This window comes from Malus domestica, chromosome 16 (genome assembly GCF_042453785.1).
Source record: "Malus domestica chromosome 16, GDT2T_hap1".
Taxonomy (NCBI): domain Eukaryota; kingdom Viridiplantae; phylum Streptophyta; class Magnoliopsida; order Rosales; family Rosaceae; genus Malus; species Malus domestica.
In genome coordinates, this window is record NC_091676.1 from 22,361,880 (window position 1) to 22,384,203 (window position 22,324).

Sequence of the window (22,324 nt, forward strand, 5' to 3'; positions counted from 1 at the left end):
GTTAAGGAGTGTGGTTGTAAAAAATCATCAAAATCGGAATTAAAATGACCGTTAAATCGTGATTTTTCGTTTATAACCGTCAAAAAGTGTTGTCCCGTTACTTGCTCTCTGAATGTTTTTTTTTTGCAATTTTTGGCTTATGCGATCTCGAAGTATATACAAACATATTTGACGGTTGGATCGTTGAAATTAGTTTCGTATAATTCGTATCCCATGAAGTTCAATGGTGTGTGTGTGTATATATATATATATATTTATTTATTAAGTAGATTTAAATCTATTTATTTTGTATGTATAATTATTATAGTTTTTAGGGGTATAAAATTTAATATATATATATATATATATATAATTATTATAGTTAATATTTTGGGTACAATTATTATAGTATATATAATTATTATAATTATTATAGTTAATTTAATATATATATAATTAGGCCTAATCGGATAAATGATCCCCGTGGTGATAAGGTATTCGGATGATAGCCCCTGTGGTAAAAAAATTCGGATTTAAACCCCTGTGGTCTAAGTCTGTTAGGATTTATGCCCTTCTGTTAAATAATGCTGACGTGGCTGCCACGTGGCTGCCAAATGTCTGCCACGTGGCAAAAATAATAATTTTTAAATTTTTTTTTAAAAACCTGAATTTTTACAAAAAAAAAAACCCCCAGAAACTCCCCCCGCCCTCCGCCCGTCCCCCCCCCCCCGCCGGACTTCTTCTTCTTCTCCCCGCCGGAGGCCAGCTCCCCCCCTCCCCGCCGCGCGACCCTCCTCCCTCTCCTTCTTCCTTCTTCTTCTTCTTCCCGCCGGTCTCCCCGCGCGACTCCTCCCTCTCCCTCTTCCTTCTTCTTCTTCTTCTTCTTCTTCCTGCCGGAGCCCTCTCCCCGCGCCCTCCTCCCTCTCTCTCTCCCTCTTCCTTCTTCTTCTTCTTGCAGATCTGGGTTTGTTTTTTTTTTTTTTTTTTTTTTTGTAAAAATTCAGGTTTTAAAAAAAAAAAAATTATTATTTTTGCCACGTGGCAGACATTTGGCAGCCACGTGGCATATATGTGGCAGCCACATCAACATTATTTAACAAAAGGGCATAAATCCTAACAGACTTATACCACAGGGGTTTAAATCCTAACAGACTTAGACCACAGGGGTTTAAATCCAAATTTTTTTACCACAGGGGCTATCATCCGAATACCTTATGACCACGGGGACCATTTATCCAATTAGGCCTATATAATTATTATAGTATTTTTTTAGGGTTATAAATTATTAAATTAATATTCTACTTATCGTGTATCGTGTTACTCACGTGTATACCCGAACAAACCCGTTATCTTAACAGGTGCTTATCGGGTTACCCGATAACGACCCGTTTCGTTATCGTGTCGACCCGAGCACCTGTTAATTTCGTGTCGTGTCGTGTCGGGTTATCGGGTCGTGTCAGGAATTGCCAGGCCTAAAGATGGTACAAATGTAGCAAGTTTATATACATAATGGTAATGCTAGGAATAGCATCTATTTGAACCATATAACGTGATTGTTGATGATTGGTAGCTTATTACTTAAGTGTTAATTAACATGTTATTTTTTATTAGTGACGTACATCACATGGTTTGTAGATTTTGTCTAAAAAATTTAGTCATTGCCCTATACAAAAATGCAATTTAAACTTGAGTGCAAAGCGAATGATTTGGTCCAACACCTTTTTTTTTTTTTTTTTTTTTTTTTTTTTTTATTGTAATATTGCATAAGAAAAGGATGGGAGCATAAAAAATTATGTTTCATCGGATTTCGATTTTCCGTGGGAATCAATCAATCAATGTACAACAGAAATTAACGTTCAAAAACCAACATCGGAAAGGAAGGGATGCTTCAACAACTGACCGGCAGTCCACCTCTTTCCGACTTCCTTCTGCAAGCAAGCCTCAATAAAACTCTTGAATTCCTGCGAAGCGCCCTCCGGCAAGCTCGGCGGCTCTCCAAAACATATGGCTAACATCAGGGAGGGCCAGTCGGGACTCTGGCCTGGGGGCAAGAGTGGATAGCGACCCACGTAGAGCTCCATGATGGTCAGGCCGAAACTCCATATGTCACTGGCGTAGCCACTGTAGGTGCCACCACAGTTCTCCTTGTTGAATCTTTCGGGGCTCATGTAAGCGAAAGTACCGACAGGAGAACTGCAGGCGCCTTCCGAGGTTAAGGACATGATCTTGCTGATACCGAAGTCGGCGATCTTAACTTCCATGTTACTGTTCACCAAAATGTTGGCGGGCTTGATGTCACGGTGAGCGATGTTGTGGGTATGGAGATAGTTCAGGCCGCTGAGCACTTGACGGGCCACGTGGGCAAGCTTGGCCTCGGAGAAGGTGCCATTGTCTTTGAGTAAAGTTTCGAGGCTGCCGGAGTCCATGAACTCCATGAGGATTTTGATGTCTCCCAAGGGCTGTTCAAAGAAGGCTTCACAGCGGACAATGTGGGAAGAGTCGGTGCAGCGGAGGATCTCAATCTCGCGGGAGAGATTACACCTGACCGTGTGGTCTGAATGGTTGCTGACGAGTTTGAGAGCGTAGGTACTGGAAGTCTGCTTGTGGCGAACCTTGTAGACCTTGCCGCCATTACCTTGGCCGAGGAGTTCGAGTGTCTCGAGATCAGCAGCGGAGATTGAAGTGGAGGAGTAGTTGGTTGCTGTCATCAGTGCGGGAGGATGGATGGGAAGAGAGAAACATGGGCGGTGCACGTGCACGGAGAGAGGGGCCAAGGACTTCAGTTGCCGACCTCGAATGAGAGCCATGGTGAGTAGAGTTTTGAGTAACTAGGTCGTAGGGTTTTGAGTACGGAGCAAGGTTTATGGATTATGGTCATTGAGTAGCTAGGGCTTTGATATATATAGCTTTCCTAAAGGGATGTGATATCCACACACCATTTTTTACTTGTCACACACTCTCTTAATTTTCAGCCGTCGGATCAAAATGAATTGATGATGATCAAAGGACATAAGTTAACAAAGACTATGTGAGAAGTAAATAGGGGTATGCGGATAACACAACTCTTCCTAAAATGAGTAGTAATTTTAGCAGGATACTCGGAACTAGCTAATTTCCTAATGCATCCTTGACTAGTATTCCTAAATCCTAAAACAGTCATGAATTTGCTTGGTTTCCTAACTCACACTGGATTCCCCAAACTCAAGTCCATTATATAATATGTGGGGTCTGCTCTTTCCGTTCACTCTTTACAAAGCGTCGTGACCATTCATTCAACAATGTTCGGAAAAGTATACCACCGTCGCCACATAAAGAGAAGAACAATATCGCCAAATTGGTCTGACCTCCGATCTGAAATATTAGAGTTAATAATGAAAAATCTCTCCTTCCTCGACATGCTTCGATTTAAATCCGTTTGTTCTTCTTGGAATCAAGCCATGAAATGTTATTATGCCACATCGTTTCCGCAAACTTCTCCATGGCTAATGCTCCCTAGTGATCAAGAAAACGTTCATAACGATATTAGGACTCGGTGTTTCTACAGCCTTAAAGAAGATGAAGTCTACACTGTCAAGAACGTGTTACAAGAATGTCATGATGATTGGTGTGTTGGTTCATCACACGGTTGGCTGGTGATCATGGACAACAACGCAGTCCCACATCTTCTCAATCCCGTTTCGCGGCGTAGAATTCAACTCCCAAAAATTTGGTCTCTGCAAAATTGCCCCAGCAATCCTGACAGCATTGAACAATTGCGCATGACTTTTATTTGCAAAGCTGTTCTCTCCTCCGACCCTTCTTGCAACGGCAACTTTGTTGTTGTGATAATTTATGGTGTGTTATCTTCAAAACTTGGATTTTGTAAGTATGGGGAGGAGGGCAGCAGATGGAGAGGCTTAGAAGGTGTGCATGGAGAATATTGTGATGTTATTTTTCACAAGGAGAAGTTGTATGCATTGGCGGGGGATGGCTCGGTCGAAGTGTGGAGGGACTTCAACAACTCCTCTACTCCCATCAAAACTATGAATCTTCATCAGCCATATTCAGAGCTAGAAAATGTAAATCATATAATTAAGGACTTTTCCAAGGACAAATATTCTACTCAGACGTACTTGGTGGAGTCTTTGGGTGAGATATTGTCCGTGGGGCGAGTTATCGGCAACTTTGTCAACCATGAGGGCACGGCTATTCTTGAGGGGGATCTAGATGAGTATGGTTACTTCTGTCCCTACAGAACATTGCAGTTTTATGTCCTCAAGTTGAATTTCACAGCCAATAAGTGGGAGAAAATTGAATCTTTGCGCGGTCGAGCTTTATTTCTGGGCGGGAATCAATCAATGTCAGTGTCGACTCCCGATTTTCTAGAATGCGAAGAAAACTCAATTTACTTCACGGACGATCGATGGGACGAGATCAATTTCAACGCCGGCAGTGTTGACGACAATGGTTATGGTGGTCATGATGTAGGAATATACAACATAGGCAACAAAGTTGTGAAGCCAATTTACCAATTTGAGAAGTGGAGAGTTGATCCACCACCCTTTTGGATAGTTCCTAACCCATGGTGAGAGTAGATAGTACACAAAATGGATGTGTTGGGTAATTGATCTCATTTCTTTTATATATAAATTAATATGTGAACACCAAAATTACTGGAAGAGGGCGAGGTTACAAGTCAATGTTTCTCTATCCAGCTTTCTAGCATGTAGAGCAACCAAACAACAGCAGGAAGTATAAAAAATAGAAGCCAATCATTTCTACATTCTCCAGGTAACCTTCATTCCATACTTGGATGGGGCACGTAAACAATCTCGAGCGGCTGCTGACTGCTGGTTCAGCAGTAGCCGCAAAATATGCTTCTACCGTAAGCAAGATAAACTGGAGGCCACAAAATGTCAAAACGCTTCAGCTTGAGTGAATTCATCTGACTTTGACAATGCTTGTTTGCGATTGATGGCCACTATATTGCATCATCTGGAACTTTATCAGCTTTTGGCGTTTAATTTCTCTAAAAGGATCTTGTTTAGGACTCCTGGATTTGCTTTTCCTTTTGATAGTTTCATTACCTGCAAAGGGTTAAAATGTTCAAAACCATCTCACTCAACTTAAGAAACACTATTAAAAACGGAGCATATGGATTACCGTTTCACAAAATTTTACCTGCCCGGCAAAATAACCTTGCAGTTTAGTTTTTCCACCACGATATTGTTCCAGCTGCTTTGGATTCTCTGACACCACCTTTTCCACCATTTTTTCAATCTCAGCAGGATCTACTATCTGTTACAAACACGTCTTTAGAGGACCGTTAATTTGTTACGAAGTTCTAAACCATATTATCATCGTAAGATGATTTTATTTCGCTGTTTGATTGGCTGCATGCAGCTGTGCATAAATTTTATATGACATCATCCAACATAATTACTCTCTAACTGGAAACTAAGCAGACAAATTAGTAGGATCAATCAGTTATTTTAGGGTGAGATGAATTGTTATATTGTATTTGAATCTCCAGTGCTATCCTTACTTTAACTCACATAAAGTAGGGGCACATGAACAAATCAAAATTATGTCTTTTGACTTCTGAAACTAGATAACATCTGCGAAACATGTCAAAAATAAGATACAATACCACCAATTTTACCAATCTGGTAAGCGGGAAATAATCCAGAGCCTAGACGACATTGTTATTTTTAGAAATATTGCGATGATGTTGAAGTTAACACAAAAAAAAAAATGAATGCTATATTAGGCCAAGGCACATGATGCTTGAGAAGGTGCTCAACCTTCGGCACATTTTTAATCTAGCATAGGATCGGAGAATCAGATAAAATTACTGAACTTCGGATATAAGGGCAATTAAGTTTCAAAGTGGAGACAGACAATTATAAGAATGAATCACACCTCAAACATCTGACCATTTAAAAATAAGGAAAACTAACGAAAAATCCAAAAAAAACTTTAGTTTTAATGAAAAAGGACAAATAAAGGTGTAGTGAATAGTATCAGAAAAAGGTAAAAATGTGGTTTTTCATTAAAAGTGAACAGTACCGGGAGTGTTCCGTTAAAACTCCCAAAAAAATAACAAGCCTGGCAATAAAGTGAACTTGCCTGTACTAAATCTTTTTCTTCAATCAGTCCCTTCACAGTACCACCCCTGGCTAGAAGCTCAAACAGTATCTGCAAATTCGATTGATCTTTTAGAAATACATAAAATTGTAAATGTAGTCCGAAAGAAGAAAACAAAACCTGTTACCTCTTTTCCTATTTTCCCACTAATAGTCCCATCTTTTATGGAAGCTATTAACTCAGCCAACTCTTGGGGGCTAAGCTTAATCTCATTGATGGTCAATTTTTCATTTTTCATGTAAGCAGCAATATCACCCATTATCCAGTTGGTAGCTAGCTTCACATCAGCACCCTTTGTAATAGTAGTATCAAAAAACTCTGCAACCTATGGTATACATAAAGCAATCAGCCCCGCTTCACATATTACATATGATGCCATTTTTGAAGACAAAAACAAAAATAATAGGCATGCATATCATGCCATTTAGATAATCATCAACCACTTGAACATTGAATGGATGAAATGACTAACTAAAGGCTTTTCTTAGTAATTTCAAAAGGGAACCAGCCATTGACACTAAAAACATCTGGTTTAAAACACACAGTAAGAGACTGATAGACACTTAAGAGAAAGATGGCCAGTCCATCAAAGGTACAATTGCTAGCATTGTAAGTAAATATTAATTTTTCTTTTGTTCTTTGTTTCTTTGTTTCTTTCTTTGTGTGAATTGTGTGACCTGGGGAATATAGAGCAACTCCCAACAGAGCAAGCATTCATAATTTCTACTTCTTTTGTTTCAGTCATAATTTCTACTTCTGTTTCTTACTTTAACTCTCAAATTCTAGAAATTTAAAGCAACTCCAAGACAGAGAAAGCATTCAGAACAATATTCCAGAGAACTTACGTTTACGTCGTTGGCCAGAAAAAGAACATCCTGCATACTCAGACCCATCTTTTCATATCTCCGACGCTTCGTTTCTGGAAGTTCAGGCAATGTATTACGAATACCATCAACATAGTCTTGGGTGAGGAAAACTCCTGGAAGGTCTGGTTCTGGGAAATATCGGTAATCAGCAAGTCCTTCTTTCTTTCTCATTGTAACTGTTTTCTGAACAGCACAATAAAGTTAACAGAAGCACGTAGCTGGACACAGAGGAACGTTTTACACAATAAGGATGATAAAGGTGCTATCACCTGAGCTCCTTCTTCCCATAGACGAGTTTCCTGCACAATTTCTTTGTCCTCGCCTTGACTATGAAGAAGCACCTGCCTGGAGATTTCATAATCTATTGCCCTGCTCACAGAGGAAAATGAATTCAAATTTTTTATCTCCACCTGCCAATATGTAGTAGGAAGAATTACATCAGTCCCTGAAAACAAATAGTGTATTTCTAATCCAAGGCTGTGACTTTGACAGTGATGATATAAAGGCTTGACATAACCTATTTAATAGTGTATTTCTTTATGTTAAAAAGTATTTTCCATATCTCATTATGTCATTCAGGTAAGATCTTTGTCAATCACAAAATGCTTCCTTTCTGAGAAGATGTCACCAGAGGATGAAAAATTATAACATTCTGTGGATATTCTTCAATGCAGGAAACTTTTAGAAATAAGGCATCTTTAATTTGAGAAACAAATGAGAATGCATTGAGAAGTACTAATTCCATTCTACCCTTTTCTAAAAAATCGGTGTTTCCTTTAAAACGTTATAAAAGTACGGACTATTTGCAAAGAACAAATTCTACTTTATTCCAAGAACCTACCAGCTTGACAGTTTCAATCAGTTTCCATAGCTGAAATTTTGGTAAATACCCCAGTTCTTTGTTCTCTCTTTTTTTTCCCGTGTTTCTCTTTATACTAGATTTGTAGTTGTTAAAAAAAAAAAACAGAAAATGTGTAAAGTAACTTACTTACCTTTGTCCCAAACTCTATGTGCCCAATTGGTCGAACAGAGATATTCACATCACAACGAAGTGAACCTTCTTGCATATTCCCATTACTCACTCCCAAGTACCGAACCAACCTCTGTAATTCTGCAGCATATTCTGCAGCTTCAATACCAGTTCTCATATCAGGTTCAGAAACAATCTCAAGCAAAGGCACCCCGGCTCTGTTTAAATCAACCTGCATGAAATAAACAAATAGTATCCAGAAAGGTGATAGTGTTAACCTCAGCCTCTCATAACCTTACATAACTATGAGAAGTAGATTTCTATATATACATAAATAGTAATTGTTATTCCACAGTAAATTCAAAGGACATACAAAACTGAATTTATGCAGTATCCGTAACACTACACTAATCTAATGAAGCCTTTAAAGTAGTACAACAAATAAAAGAAAATAGGAAACAAAGAAATTTCACAGAGAAAAAAAAAACAGAATGTGGTTCTCTATTTTATAACTTATAAGATGTAGAACAACGTTGATTTAAAAGTATGAAAGGAAAGGTACTTTCCTGTGAGTAACTTCCACCTTCTGAATGAAGCAGCTTCCCTGCATCCTCTTCCATGTGAACTCTTGTAATGCCGAATTTCCTATGCCCGCCACCATACTCCAAAGGAAGATCCACATCAATGTAGCCACCAGTAGCAATTGGAACATCAAACTGTGATATTTGGTAACCCTTCGGAAGGTCCGGGTAAAAGTACTGTTTCCTATCAAACTTTGAGTTGAATGACAATTTGCAATTGAGTGAAAGCCCGACTTTAACTGCAGACTCAATGACCTTCATGTTCAAAACCGGTAAAGCACCAGGCAGACCCATGCATACGGGGCAGACGCTAGTGTTCGGTAGAGAGCCATAATTATAAGGGCAACTACAAAAGGCCTTGGTAAGAGTGTTGAGCTGGACATGAGTTTCTATACCTATGACTGCTTCATAGTCCTTTGAGGCTTTCTCGAGTGTTTTGTTCTGAATATTCGGTGCTACTTTCACTTGCGGCTTAACCTTATCTTGTGTAGCGGCTGTCCGGGTTTGTGCGCTCCTCATTGTGCAATACAAAATGACATCTTTTCTTCTAAGTAGTGCAGTTGTATGGAGCAAACAAGGGTTCGTATGAAGGCTTCTAAAGATCGTGGAAGCCATCTTCGTAACCCAGCTGGATATCAAACAATGCAAGGGCTGTCTTCCCAACCATTAAGAAATGCATGAATTAGTTGAAAAGAAAGACTAAGAGTCTAAAGTTAACTGTAACAGCTACAACTGAATGAAAGTAATATTTTTCAAGGATAATATATAATCCTAGGTTTCTAACCGTGCCATTCGCCTATTCGAAAACAAAGCACATCATAATCCAATTTAATCCATCGAATACAAACACAAACACAAAACCCAGTTCCAGTTTCGCCCAAAGGGCAAGATTTTCCCACTGAGACAATCCATCAAACTACTGATGGGCATCACAATTATCCCAAGAACACAACGCACAATGCAAAAAAGGGTGTTCATTGTAATATATCACAATTTGAAAGGCAATCAACAGAATTCAAATGAGGAAGAGGGAAGACTTACCTGTGCTTCGTCGAAGAAGTTATAGGTTGGTTCAGAGTTGAGACTCGCGGTTGGACCGTTGGAGCAGCTCTCACAGCTGCTTAAACAAGAGGAAGAAGAAGAAGAGTAGGGTCGACAGAGGAAGGAGGAGGCGGAAGCAGTTGCATTAAGAGAGGTAAGGGGCGGCAACAATGGCGGATGGGCGAGGAGTGAGTGAGTGGAGTGGCTACAATAGGATCGTGTGGTGGGAGAAGAGGTCGGGGATATGAAACATGGGATAATTGCGATCACCATAAAAAATGAGGTCCGTTTCTACCGTTGGATTATTGGGTGGGATTTAATCTCACATCCACTCCACCGTTGGATTGGATCTTTTCTCATAGTCAGAGAGCTTTCTCTCTCTGGCGACTTGCGGGCTGCGACGACCATCACCATCGTCTCCTTCCAAACCTTCCAAACGCCACCACCCCCATACGGCCATCTCGGACCACTTTACGCCATCGGCGAGCAACCCCCACCCCCGTCTCTGATTTTCGTCGCGCTCTGGCTCTCTCACCCTCCTTCTCACAGCTCTCTCGGGATCAATCTCGCATCTCATCTCAGGAACAGGCAAGTGAGTTTCTTTTGGTATTTTTGGGTTACTTATTTATTTATGTTTGTGTTAAATCATTAATTTCTTTTGGAACAAAGAGAACCCAGAACTTGATCAGCAGTCCATTGTCCGAAAATCGATTTGAGTTGTAGAGTTTCTTTAAGTTGTGGACAACAATGTTTGTTCTCTAGTTCTGCAGTATTTATGTACACTATATGGAATCTAGTGTTTGTTGGATTGACAATATTGGTTAATCACATTTATTTAGTTGAATTTGCATTAAGATTTTTGTTTCTTGATTGTGTTAGTTTCAGATACAGAGATTGAGAACATGAGTGTTCTTTTTAAGTATCATATAGTTGTAAATATGATACTTATGCGAGATCGGAGTTAAACAACAAAACTATATCCGCATCCAAATTGGACATATGCTTAATAGAATTTCAGTTTGTGTTTTTATAGGTTTTGAACTTTTTATGCAAACAACACTGTATTCACATTTGTTTGTTAACTCGTGAGTTTTGACAGTGTTATAGATTTGTATGTTTTTTTTGTTCAGGAATTTGATGTGATTGTAGGGAAATTTATACAGGGAACAAATTGACATTTCGATTGATATAATGGATAGCATTTTATAAACTTGGTCGACACGAAAAGTTTTGTTATGAACTTGACTGTTAATTTTTCAACAGTTAACATTTCAATCCAACAAAAATAAAAACAGTTAAAATTATTTTATTCACTTCCTATTTTTAATGTGAAATTTGTTATTAGATAGTTAAATTTTATTGCAAATCGAACCCAAAACGTGTTATGTAACTAGTCAATCTTCTTAGTCCCATATTAGACCAAACCAATGTTAGTATTATTACTCAGTTACTTAAGATGTGAACTTTATGTGCAGGTACACCAAGATGGAGAGAAGATATGAACACCTTAGTTCATTAAATTTATTCATCATCAAAGCTATTTGAACATCTTCAATGTAAAAACAATGCCCTTCTTTACTTTCAAATCCCAGATCTAGCCCTACAAAAATGGTGGGACGAAGAGACACTTCCTCCCACTCCTCCTCTTGTCGCTTTCCATCCTCTTCATCTTCTTCTCCTATCAGTTATTACCACTCCTCTCTCCCCCACTCACCCCCAAAAAGGAAAATGTGAAAGGGTTTATGGTCAGTGTTAGTGCTGGATTGTCTGATACCTGGATTTCTTCTACTTTAAGCATTGTCTGATTGTGTTGTCTGATCTTGTTGGTGTAGATTATCCAAGAATGTTATAAGATACTCGTTTGCATGATTGTATTAGGCAAAGGAAAATCAAATTTAAATTTCAGTTTTGGAATATTTGGATTTGAATGAATTTGTGAAGAGAAAATAAGGTTGCAATTAAGTAAATCATCTTTTAGCTTGCCACATTTCTTTTTCATTTTTATTCATGAAAACAAATGGAAAAGAAACGGCGAACCTATTTATTCGATTTGTTGTTGGCTTATGGGTGAATAGAACACAGTAGCAAAATACAATTGGATTACTTTTATTTGATTTGTTGTTTGCTTATAGGTAAACACGGGAACAAACTACAAATGAATGATAGAACACGACTCTTCTTGTACCAACTAGTTGGCACTTGGAAAGAGTTCAGGGTGTGGTATGACAATCACAAGGCAAAGGGCATTAAGCCATTTCTTCATGGCATGGTACTTTATTACTTCTAACAATTCGATTTCTGGATTTTTTTTTTTTCTTTTTTAATTTTTAACTTTTTACTATCTCACTCATTCCTCAGTTGAGATGATAAATTCGTGTGCAGGTGACGACAGGGTGAGATGATTCCCATATACTGTATGAAGGTTCTCTTGATTCGGATTTTTGGGATATGCAACCGTTGAGTGATCTTAAGTGGTATGATTTTTGTTTCAGAGAAGTATTTCCCGACACAGTTATTGGGACTTGGGACCTTTGATGAACTCGGGTCTCTTCTTAATTCTGTGCAGAAACATGACACTGTTATCGTAGTGAGCCTATTTGGGGTATCCGAGCTGGCAATAAGGAACTTGTTCTGCCACTTTGAGGGGGCGTTTGTTTCACATCCTTAGGAGGGACTGGACTGGACTGGACTACAGTCCCATGTTTGATAGGTGATGGAACTAAGTTAAGTGGGACTAAAGGGGACTCGTGTGGACTAGAGGCCTCCTTAAAGGTTCTTAGCGAGGCACTCCCCAAACCATGGGACTTGCTAAGACCGGCTTCTTCCTCCTCCCTGAGAGCCCTTCTGTGAGTTCTGGGCTTCTTCCTCCTCCCTGCGAGGGTTCTTCCACCACCAAAAAATGGCCAAATTTGTTCTATCACAAACTACAGCAAGCACATAACAAACGCATTAATTCAATCTTTTCTCAGTTTTCCTACCAACCAAACAAAATTAAACCCAAAACCACATGAAATGAAAGAAATTAACCTCCAGAACTCCTCGACGGTAATGAAGGTGTAGATCGGGCCGATGGAGCTGCCCCAATCCTCATGCTTGGACTTGGCGGACTTTGCGGTAGGGCTATTGAACCAGAAGGTCCAGGAGTGCTCCAGGGCGTGAGACTGCGGCGCAATTCCCTTCGAAGGCTTCGACGACGCCGAGTCTTGGTTGCCGACGATCTCTCCTTCTTCGGGCTCGTCGTCATCCTCCCTCGGCTTAGCGTTCGCCTCGGTCTTTAGAGGAATCACAACAGCAAAGAAAAGGAAAGGGAAAAAAAAAAGAGAACAAAAGGGGGTGATGAATGACGCTGTTTTGAGGGAGGAGAGAGTGGAAAGGAAAAGAAAAAGACGAATAGAGGGAGAGGGTCGGAGCAAAATTAGGAAGAAATGGAGATGGGTGGTTTCAGAATGAAAAAGCAAATAGACAGTGGAAGTAATAAAATATTACTAAATATGTATTAAATAATATAAAATATTAATAAAATATAAATGAAAAAATATAATATTAGAATTTGTTGTTATCCTGTTGTTTAGTCCAACACTGCATCAAACGCTTCACTGAGACAGTCCAACTTAGTCTAGTCTAACCCAGTCCAACTTAATCCCTAAAGCTAGTCCAGTCCGAGATAGTCCGGTGCAACAAACGCACCCTGAGAGTCTAAATATATGGCACTATGTACTTGTCTGGCAAGAAGAGGATATCCGGTGATTGGTACAAACCTGTTTCTGAAGAGTGTAGAAGCTTACAAATTAATGTCTCTCCAAGATTCATATGCGGAAATGATCAAGGCCTATGTATTAAGAAAGTGTTTATGTTGAAAGATTAAATAGTGCAGGGAAATAACATAAAGAACACGCTGTTGAAATTTTGGATGATCTTCATTGATCTCAGTATATTGTATTTATACAAATTTATAGAGGGTTTACAAGCTTTGACAATTTGCATAAGGAAAGACTCTACAAATCAATATTTACATAAAATCAAGGATCTTAATAAGGTAAATGAATATGATCACGAAATCATCTATTGGACAGATGATTTCGTGGCCTGATGAGCATGATTGTCTCCATCTTGTTTATCACACCCCTGAAGGAAATTTTATGAAAAACATGTTCATTTGAGCAACATCTATGGCATGCAATTAACAATTAAAGGCGGAATCATGCTTGTATGCACTCAAAAACAAAACATTACCTATGAAATTCAAAGCCTAGTAGAATGGTGAACCAAGACTCAACTCAAAACGAAGTGAGTTGAAAAACTTTATACCTTTGTTGATTCCTCTTTGCATAAGCAAAAATGATTCTCCAAGTTCCCAAAGTTGAGAACCTCTAAGTCTCCACACCAAGGTAGGACTTGAAGAAGAGATGAGTGACCTAGAGGAAGTAAGATTGCTAGCTAAAATCCTCTAGGGTGGCCGGCCTCTTAGAGAGAAAGGGAGAGACATTGTGTTCTCATTTTTTTCTCTAAAAGAAACCCTAATGAAGAAAAGGCTATAAAGTCATATTTATACCTACCTTCATTGGAGTGGCAAACTTGTAATAAGTCCAAAACCCACTCATTTATCAATATGGCCGGCCATAGGGTGTTATTGGGCTGTTTGGGCCTTTGTGAATATTTAGTCATTAAGTTGTCATACAACTTAAGTCAATGGGTTTGACGTTCGAAGCCCATTGGGCCTTGAGGCCCAAAACTAACCCGAGGTATTTAACGAACTTTATTCGTTTGATTAATTAACATATTAATTAATCATTGCCATAAATAATTAAACCATTTAATTATCCTTACTCATCTCCGTTGTTTCTTCAATCTCTACCTTACACGGTGTACGATCCATTAGGTTCATTTTAGTGAGGCAGTAGGCGATTAGAACTCTTTCAAATCAATTGTGAATTGAAACTTACTTTCAATTCTCCCTTTAATGTTTATACACGTTTAGGGCTTCCACAAACCATGAGTGACACCTAGCAGTATGTCATGGTTACCCAAGCTAATCAGAAGAGGTGGAGAACCTATTCAGTTTAGGATTACAATGCAATACGGTCTTTCTCTAATACAATACTCTTGACCACATTGTTTGGTTTGATAGTTTATTCATGTCTACTATCCAATGTGATTCTTTTACTTATATGATTACCTTGAATGTGATTTGGAACGATTTCCTAAATCTCATTCATACTCTGGCCGGAGATTCTTAATCATATCATAGAGTATTCTCCCTCAAACGGTTTGAAGGTTAGAGATCCCTTGTTGCGCATTCACTTGCCTCCATGGCTAAGTGGCTTAACCCCAATTATGCCGTGGACACCTCTGACAGAGTGACTTTGACATAGTCAAAGATCGAGGACTTAACCACAAGACAACTATGATGCCTCAAGTCAAATGACTACTTTGCATTATCCCAACCATGAGTTCTCATGTGACATGAGTATGAGAACTCCTCGTTGATCGTGTTCAGTGGACTCATTCTCTATTGAGCACCTACATGCTTGTCTTGGTGTCAATCACACCAATGACTCGAGACCAGTCACTCTCCCTGAGAGAAGACACAACACGTACTGATCTTAACGGACTGTCAATGCCTAATTGGCAATCCTATGTTCAGGAACGTTTAGGATATGTATACGAAATAGAATGGTCTCATGAATCTAACTTCTTTAAATTACATTCTCCTAATTACATATTCCTTGGACTTATCGTTTAAGCATATAACATTTATATGAGACGGCTTAAAACAATAATCTTTGCCCTTGATATTAAACTAGATTAGTTTAACATGTGAAATGTCCGTAAAGTATCATCATATGATTGGTTTTAGGGCACATTTCCAACAATCTCCCATTTGCACTAGAGCCAATCAACTTGGTCATCAATGATGATACCTCTTTTGTAGTCATTTCAAAAATGGCTGAGTAGTAGGCCTAGACAATGGATATCTATATGTTATCCATAGAAGCAACCTTGAGAATAACAACGTCACCATTATACATGATTCTTAATCATGTGGTTTAGTCTCTCATTTGAGTTCGGATCATGATTAGACCTTGATTCCCTGGCTTGAGCTATCGCCCCATTAGTGTCGTAGTGTCGGTACACTAAAGACACTTTCTGGTTGGAACCGAATAGAGAGTTCATAAATGAACTTTCTCATCCAAACAACATTGTTGTAAGCTTCTTTATGGCAATATATTTTGCATTGATAATGGAACACACTAAAGTCATTACTTTTAATGTTTCCATCCAAATATCTCTTTAGTCATAATAAAGAGATATCTAATTATCTCTTCATTTATAATGAAGAAACATTCAATGGTGGATTAGATTCATAATCTAATACATTTACGCTTCCATTACGTTACTTTAATTCTTCCTCATTCTTGAGGAATCCATCCTTTATTATTTCTCAAATACTTAAGGATTCACTTGACAGTTGTCATGGTTCTGATCCTGGGCTTGCATTGATATCGTCTTGTCCCGATCTTGGTACAACTCATATCAACGTTTTCATACAATATGAAATACGTAAATCGCCTTTCTGCGTATGCATAAAGAATTCTATTTACGCATTATTTCTTTGGGAGTCAAAGGGTACGTTCCCTTTGAGAAGAGCTACCTCCTAGTCTCACTAGAGTTGTTCTTCTGATTGAAGTTTATCATCATATGAGAAACTTCCTAGCATCTTTTGTCTAGTATTAGGGATTGATATAATCCAATTATATCTTGAAATCTATCATTGTAGATTTCCATCTCATGTATATAGACTGTGTCTCCCATATCCATTCTATCTTTATAGAATGTTTAAAGTCATAACTTTAACGAAGAAGTATTCTTTTTGTTTGTACCATACTTGACCAATCCCGAAACTACCGAACACCGGCCAACGCTATACTGTCAAGGACCCAGAAGAGTTCCCCTCCGACCAGGAGGCCAATCACTACTCGACACGTGTCAAGATTAGAAGCCAATCAGAGCGCAGCACGTGTCGACATCAAGAACCAATCATAACATGACACATGTCAATGTGACAAAGCTACAAGTTTTTCTATAAATAGGGGTCATTCCCCCACAATATTGCCTAATGCCATTTTGTGTTAAATCATTCACAAGAACTCACTAAATTGAGAGCTTGATCCTTTGTACTTGTGTAAGCCCTTCACTACTAATAAGAACTCCTCTACTCCGTGGACGTAGCCAATCTGGGTGAACCACGTACATCCTGTGTTTGCTTCTCTGTCTCTATTCATTTACGTACTTATCCTCACTAGTGACTGAAGCAACCAAGCAACCAAGCGAAGGTCACAAAACCTGACACTTTCTGTTGTACCAAAGTCTTCGCTGATTTTGTGCATCAACATTTGGCGCCGTCTGTGGGAAACGACACTTATTCCTACTCTCTTCAGCTGTGTCAAGCTGGTTTCTATCATTCGTACACTTTCTTTTGATCAGGCATCCCTCTCCAACATGGGAAGCGAAGGAAGCCACAGCACACAGAATGACACCCCCCTTGCACATAGTGCGAAACAACGAAAGAAGGAAGGAAAACGAGTTCTTCTTCAAGCTAAAGTCGATGAGTTGGAAGCTCAGAACAACAAGATAGCAATGAGGAATGAGGTCCTCCAGGAGCAATATGAGAAGCTCTTCGAGACACTCCACGAAGCTAGGTAAGCTCAGACACGCGAGCTTGTTGCCCCCGTGGAAGTCAACCATCAACTGGGTGCCCTCCAACATGGAGGGTCACATGTATTCGACATAGATATCCCTGATAGGGAACAGATTACCCCTCGACTTGATAATCAACATGAGGCTTCTCTTAACCCAGTTGCTTCGACCCGAACCATGAGAAGTGGAGGGAGACACCTCTTTGCTGAAGGGGCAGAAGGATCGAAAGCCGTCTTTCGCGATTGTCGGGATTTCCTAAAGCAACGTCGAGAGAATTCCATCCATATAAGCTCAAAGATTAATGACCCAAGGATTTCTGAGAGACTCGGTCCCCTGCCACGGCCCAAGCCGGCCACCAATTTGGGGAAGGGGCAACAAGTCCTAGAGAGACATGAGGGTACAGGGGACTCAGAGGTGTTCCGACAGACATACCCTGGAAGCCAGTACAGCGAGTCCAGGGAAAAATCACATGCCCTTGATCAAACCTTCCTAATTCCAATAGGAGATGGAGATTTAAGAAAGAAAGCTCCAGTGACACATAACTCCGCTCAGGACCCCCTTGTCCTACAACTTCTTGAGGAAGTAAACAAGTTGAAGGCTGAACGTCAGGCTGAAATACCTGACTGGAACCAACCCAGGCCTGGCCCTCTTACAAGGAGGATCCTCAACACCCCCCTTCAAGCAAAGACAAAGCAAAAGCTTGGCTTGCAACTTTATACTGGAAAAGAGGACCCGATTGAGCACCTTAACCTCTTTGAGTCCACCATGGCATACCGGATGCACACCGACGAAGAGCGATGTCTTCTCTTCCCCTCCACCCTCTCTAGTGGAGCTCTAAATTGGTATTGTCGTCTTACACCTGAGACGGTAGACTCATTTGAGGAATTGAGGAAACTATTTGTTTCCCAACACATTTTCCAAACCGATCGCTTGCACTCTGCAGATGACTTGTACACTATCCGCCAGAAGCCAGACGAGTCATTACGTATGTATGCTGGCCGCTTCAGCCATGAATACTCCCGGTGTGCCGAGGCAGACGACAAGACTGCCCTCAAAGCCTTCACGGCAGGCCTACGTGATTGTTTCTTTAAATACATGATCAATGCCAATACTTGGAAGACTTACTCTGAGGTGATGGCGCAGGCTTATAACCATGCCTCCGCCGAGGCAAAGACATATCAGGAGAAGCCCCCTACAACCATCATTTATCAACAAGTGGGAGGTGGAAGCCAGACTCACCTAAATGAGAAGACCTCGACTTTCCAAACAGCAGTGGCACCTCCCCATGCCTTGCATAATGCTTCGCCGAATCAACAGACATATCAATTTCAAGGCAAGAGGAAGGATTTCCATCCTCACCACTCTCCTTTCAGTAAAAAGAGTAAGGGACACTATCCCGATAACCAAGGGTATCGCCACAATAACGCTCGCCCCCAGGCAGTCAATGCAGTGGGTCAAACCCGCGTCAAGATACCCCCTACCCCAAGGTATGAGACATACACGCCCTTGAATGCCACATGCGCGGCCATTTACCCCAGCATAGCTCACCTGATACCAAAGCCAAAGCCGAGGCACCCAGATTACACGCCCCCGAATAACGTGGACATGTTTTGTTGCTACCATGAGCATAACGGCCATGATAGCGAGAAATGTATCATCCTCCGTGATCGTATTGAAGCTTTGGCACGAGAAGGAAAAATTGATCAATTCCTCCTTCACCCTCAAAGGGATAACCGTAACCAACGCCAGGTGAATGTCATATATTCCATAAGCGGCGGCACACCCATATCTGAATCTTCCAATAGGGCCATGAAAAACAGTGAACGAATTCTGAGGCCTGGTCACCAAGTGTTTCACGTGGAAGACATCAGGGGAGGGAAGTATCAAAAGCCTAACTGGGATCTGATATGTTTCTACCCTGAGGAAGAAAGAGGCATCATCTACCCTCATAACGACCCATTGATCGTGGAGGCTCACATAGCCAACTTTGATGTTCGACGAATCCTCGTAGACACAGGGGCTTCGGTCAATATCATGTTTGCCGAAGCTTTCAGGGCACTCAGTGTAGCTGAACACTTGCTCGATCGCTCGATTTCTCCTCTGATAAGCTTCTCCGGTGATATCGTGCAACCCTTAGGGAGCATACATTTACCCTTTACTATTGGTACAGGCCCTTACACGGCTACCATTACCACTAACTTCCTAGTGGTTGACTGCCCAACGACATACAATGTCATATTTGGGCGCACAGGCATCAATGATATCAAGGCTATGGTATCCACGCATATGCTGTTGATGAAATTTCCAACCCCCCATGGCAACGGCTACATCAGAGGAGATCAGCTTAGTGCACGATCATGTTACAACACTTCAGTTAAGCAACAACACTTGCCCGGACCCAAGGAAACCCTGTCTGTACATGACCAAGTCACAAAGACCAGCCTAGATGAAGCGAACTTGGATCTTCCTGATAGCAACAATCAACCCGATGATCCTCGAGATGACTCTTTCACCCAGCAAGCCCAACCTGCTGAAGAGTTGGAGAAGGTACCTATCTCAAGAGATTATCCAGATCGCATGGTGAAGATTGGCACCACATTGTCACCACCCCTTCGGTTAGCATTGATATCTTTTTTGAAAGAGAACACTGAAGTCTTCGCCTGGTCATACGAGGACATGCCAGGCATCTCTCCCGATGTCATCTGTCATCGTTTGAGTATTGACCCCAAGATCAAGCCGGTGAGACAGAAGTGAAGATCTTATGACGCTGAACGATACGAGGCAATGAAAGCAGAAGTTGAAAAACTCAAAGGCATAGGCTTTGTCCGCGAAGTCAATTACCCGACATGGGTAGCAAATGTGGTCCTTGTTAAGAAAAATCCGACCAAAGAAAGTCTTTTGCTTCAAAAGGTCTTGTGGAGAATGTGTGTTGACTACACCGACCTAAACAAAGGGTGTCCGAAAGATAGCTTCCCTCTTCCTCTTATTGACAGACTTATAGACTCTACGGCCGGGTGTGAACTCCTGAGCTTCATGGATGCTTACTCAGGATACAACCAAATCCTCATGAACCCTTCGGATCAAGAACACACAGCCTTCACTACCGACAGAGGACTATACTGCTATAAAGTCATGCCTTTCGGCCTAAAGAATGCAGGAGCGACTTATCAGAGACTAGTCAACTCAATGTTCGCCGAGCAGATTGGGAAGAGCATGGAAGTTTACGTTGATGATATGTTAGTCAAGAGCAAACATGCTGACCAACACATCACCAACCTATCTGAAACTTTCACTATTTTGAAGAGGTATCGAATGAGGTTAAACCCCAACAAATGTGCCTTCGGCGTAGGCTCTGGCAAATTCTTAGGTTTCATGATTAGCCAACGAGGCATTGAAGCTAATCCCGAGAAGATCAAAGCAATCCTCGACATGAAGGAACCGGTAACTTCAAAGGACATCCAGAGCCTTACTGGCAAGGTGGCAGCCTTAACCAGGTTCATCTCTAAGGCCACAGACAGATGTGCTCCTTTCTTCAAAGCACTCAAGGGAAATAAGAAGTACATTACATGGACGAAGGAATGTGCCAAGGCATTCAGGAACCTCAAAGAGTACATGAGTAAAGCCCCTCTGCTCTCAAAACCAGAAGTTGGTGACACTCTCATCATCTATCTATCGGTTTCGGCTTCAGCAGTCAGTTCTGTTCTTATTCGAATGGACAGTGGTGTCGAACGGCCCGTCTATTACGCTAGCAAGGCCCTACAAGATGCGGAGACACGATACTCCAACATTGAGAAATTAGCTCTAGCATTGGTCATGTCTGCTCGAAAACTCCGTCCTTACTTCCAAGCGCACTCCATCATCGTGCTTACCAATTATCCTCTTCGACAGATACTCCAAAGTCCTGACACTTCAGGGCGAATGATCAAATGGGCAATAGCGTTGGGTGAGTTTGACATCTCCTACCAACCAAAGCCAGCTGAGAAGGGCCAAGCAGTGGCAGACTTCATTGCCGACTTCACATATCCGGTTGACATTGCTTCTACACCTGAAGCAGTGGCTTCATTACCCCCGGAAGCTCAGAAGATAGAACCAACAACCCCAGCATGGAGTCTGTATGTTGATGGCTCATCCAACCAACAGGGCTGTGGAGCGGGACTAGTCTTGACTACGCCCGACAAAGTAGCAATGGAGTATGCTCTTCGTTTCAAATTCAAGGCATCAAACAATGAGGCCGAGTATGAAGCCCTTCTAGCAGGATTATGTTTGGCCAAACACCTCGGGGTTAAACAAATTGATATTTTCAGTGACTCCCAATTAGTGGTCAACCAGGTTACCAACAACTTTGATGCTAAGGACAGCTCCATGGCAGCATATCTTGCGCAAACACAACTTTTGCTCAAGCACTTCCACTACCAGATCACCCAAGTTCCTCGAGCGGCAAACAGTCATGCAGACGCCCTGGCTCGCCTCGCCTCAGCTGTGGAAGACAAGATTGGAAGAAAAATTCATGTCGAACTGTTGGCAACACCAAGCACCATGGCCGCAGAAGTATGCAACTTACAACAGGGGGATAGTTGGATCACCCCGATCTATAATTTCCTTGCTCATGGCACCCTCCCAAATGATAAAGTCCAGGCTAAGCAAATTCGATACAAGTCTACCCGCTACCTGATCCTCAATGATCAACTCTATAAGCGAGGTTTTAGCCTGCCATACTTAAGGTGTCTTACGCCTGCCGAGGCGGAAATCGTCCTTCGGGAAATACATGAGGGAGTCTGTGGAGATCATGCTGGATCTCGGTCCCTAGCACACAAGACTTTTCGCCAAGGATATTACTGGCCAACACTCCACCAGGATGCCATCAAAGTATCCCGCTCATGTGACAAATGTCAACGATATGCGACTATGCCTCATTCCCCTCCAGAGCCTCTTACTCCTATGATCAGCCCTTGGCCCTTCGCCCAGTGGGGACTTGATTTGATCGGCCCAATGCCGGCAGGGAAGGGCAAAGTCTGTTACGCAGTCGTTGCAGTGGACTACTTCACAAAGTGGGCCGAAGTAGA

General features: G+C 41.1%; 3 protein-coding genes and 2 long non-coding RNA genes across 6 annotated transcripts; 3 read left to right on the forward strand and 2 right to left on the reverse strand.

Moving 5' to 3' along the window:
• Positions 1-1,835: 1,835 nt before the first annotated feature.
• Positions 1,836-2,786, reverse strand: LOC103403668 (mitogen-activated protein kinase kinase 9-like). Its single transcript, XM_008342508.3, has one exon. The coding sequence runs from the start codon at positions 2,784-2,786 to the stop codon at positions 1,836-1,838; it is 951 nt and encodes a 316-aa protein (XP_008340730.3).
• A 471-nt stretch (positions 2,787-3,257) lies between these two features.
• Positions 3,258-4,547, forward strand: LOC103403669 (F-box/kelch-repeat protein KIB1-like). Its single transcript, XM_008342509.1, has one exon. It carries the CDS (start codon positions 3,258-3,260, stop codon positions 4,545-4,547), a length of 1,290 nt encoding a protein of 429 aa, XP_008340731.1.
• A 25-nt stretch (positions 4,548-4,572) lies between these two features.
• LOC103403606 (glutamyl-tRNA(Gln) amidotransferase subunit B, chloroplastic/mitochondrial) lies at positions 4,573-9,972 on the reverse strand. 2 transcript variants are annotated; one of them, XM_070814964.1, is made up of 9 exons: positions 9,564-9,972; positions 8,507-9,173; positions 7,964-8,172; positions 7,241-7,381; positions 6,951-7,154; positions 6,233-6,430; positions 6,088-6,156; positions 5,140-5,256; positions 4,573-5,045 (listed from the first exon to the last, which is right to left on the reverse strand). In XM_070814964.1, the coding sequence occupies exons 1-9, from the start codon at positions 9,834-9,836 to the stop codon at positions 4,965-4,967; spliced, it is 1,959 nt and encodes a 652-aa protein (XP_070671065.1). In that variant the 5' UTR covers positions 9,837-9,972; the 3' UTR covers positions 4,573-4,964. The 2 variants fall into 2 exon arrangements, with proteins under 2 accessions (XP_070671065.1, XP_070671067.1); XM_070814966.1 differs by having other exon boundaries at positions 8,507-9,177; positions 9,564-9,799.
• LOC139192651 (uncharacterized) lies at positions 9,815-11,479 on the forward strand. Its single transcript, XR_011576884.1, has 2 exons — positions 9,815-10,151; positions 11,039-11,479. It is a non-coding gene; the product is annotated as an uncharacterized lncRNA (long non-coding RNA).
• A 213-nt stretch (positions 11,480-11,692) lies between these two features.
• On the forward strand, positions 11,693-12,253 carry LOC139192652 (uncharacterized). The gene is made up of 3 exons (XR_011576885.1): positions 11,693-11,832; positions 11,946-12,037; positions 12,130-12,253. It is a non-coding gene; the product is annotated as an uncharacterized lncRNA (long non-coding RNA).
• Positions 12,254-22,324: the final 10,071 nt, after the last annotated feature.

Coding starts and splice junctions, on each gene's coding strand:
- LOC103403668 (XM_008342508.3), bottom strand. CDS start 2,786: ATGGCTCTCATTCGAGGTCGGCAACTGAAGTCCTTGGCCCCTCTCTCC.
- LOC103403669 (XM_008342509.1), top strand. CDS start 3,258: ATGTTCGGAAAAGTATACCACCGTCGCCACATAAAGAGAAGAACAATA.
- LOC103403606 (XM_070814964.1), bottom strand. CDS start 9,836: ATGGTGATCGCAATTATCCCATGTTTCATATCCCCGACCTCTTCTCCC. Junction 7,155..7,240: donor TATGGGAAGAAGGAGCTCAG/GTGATAGCACCT, acceptor TGTGCTGTTCAG/AAAACAGTTACAATGAGAAA. Junction 5,257..6,087: donor AAGAAAAAGATTTAGTACAG/GCAAGTTCACTT, acceptor TGTTTGTAACAG/ATAGTAGATCCTGCTGAGAT.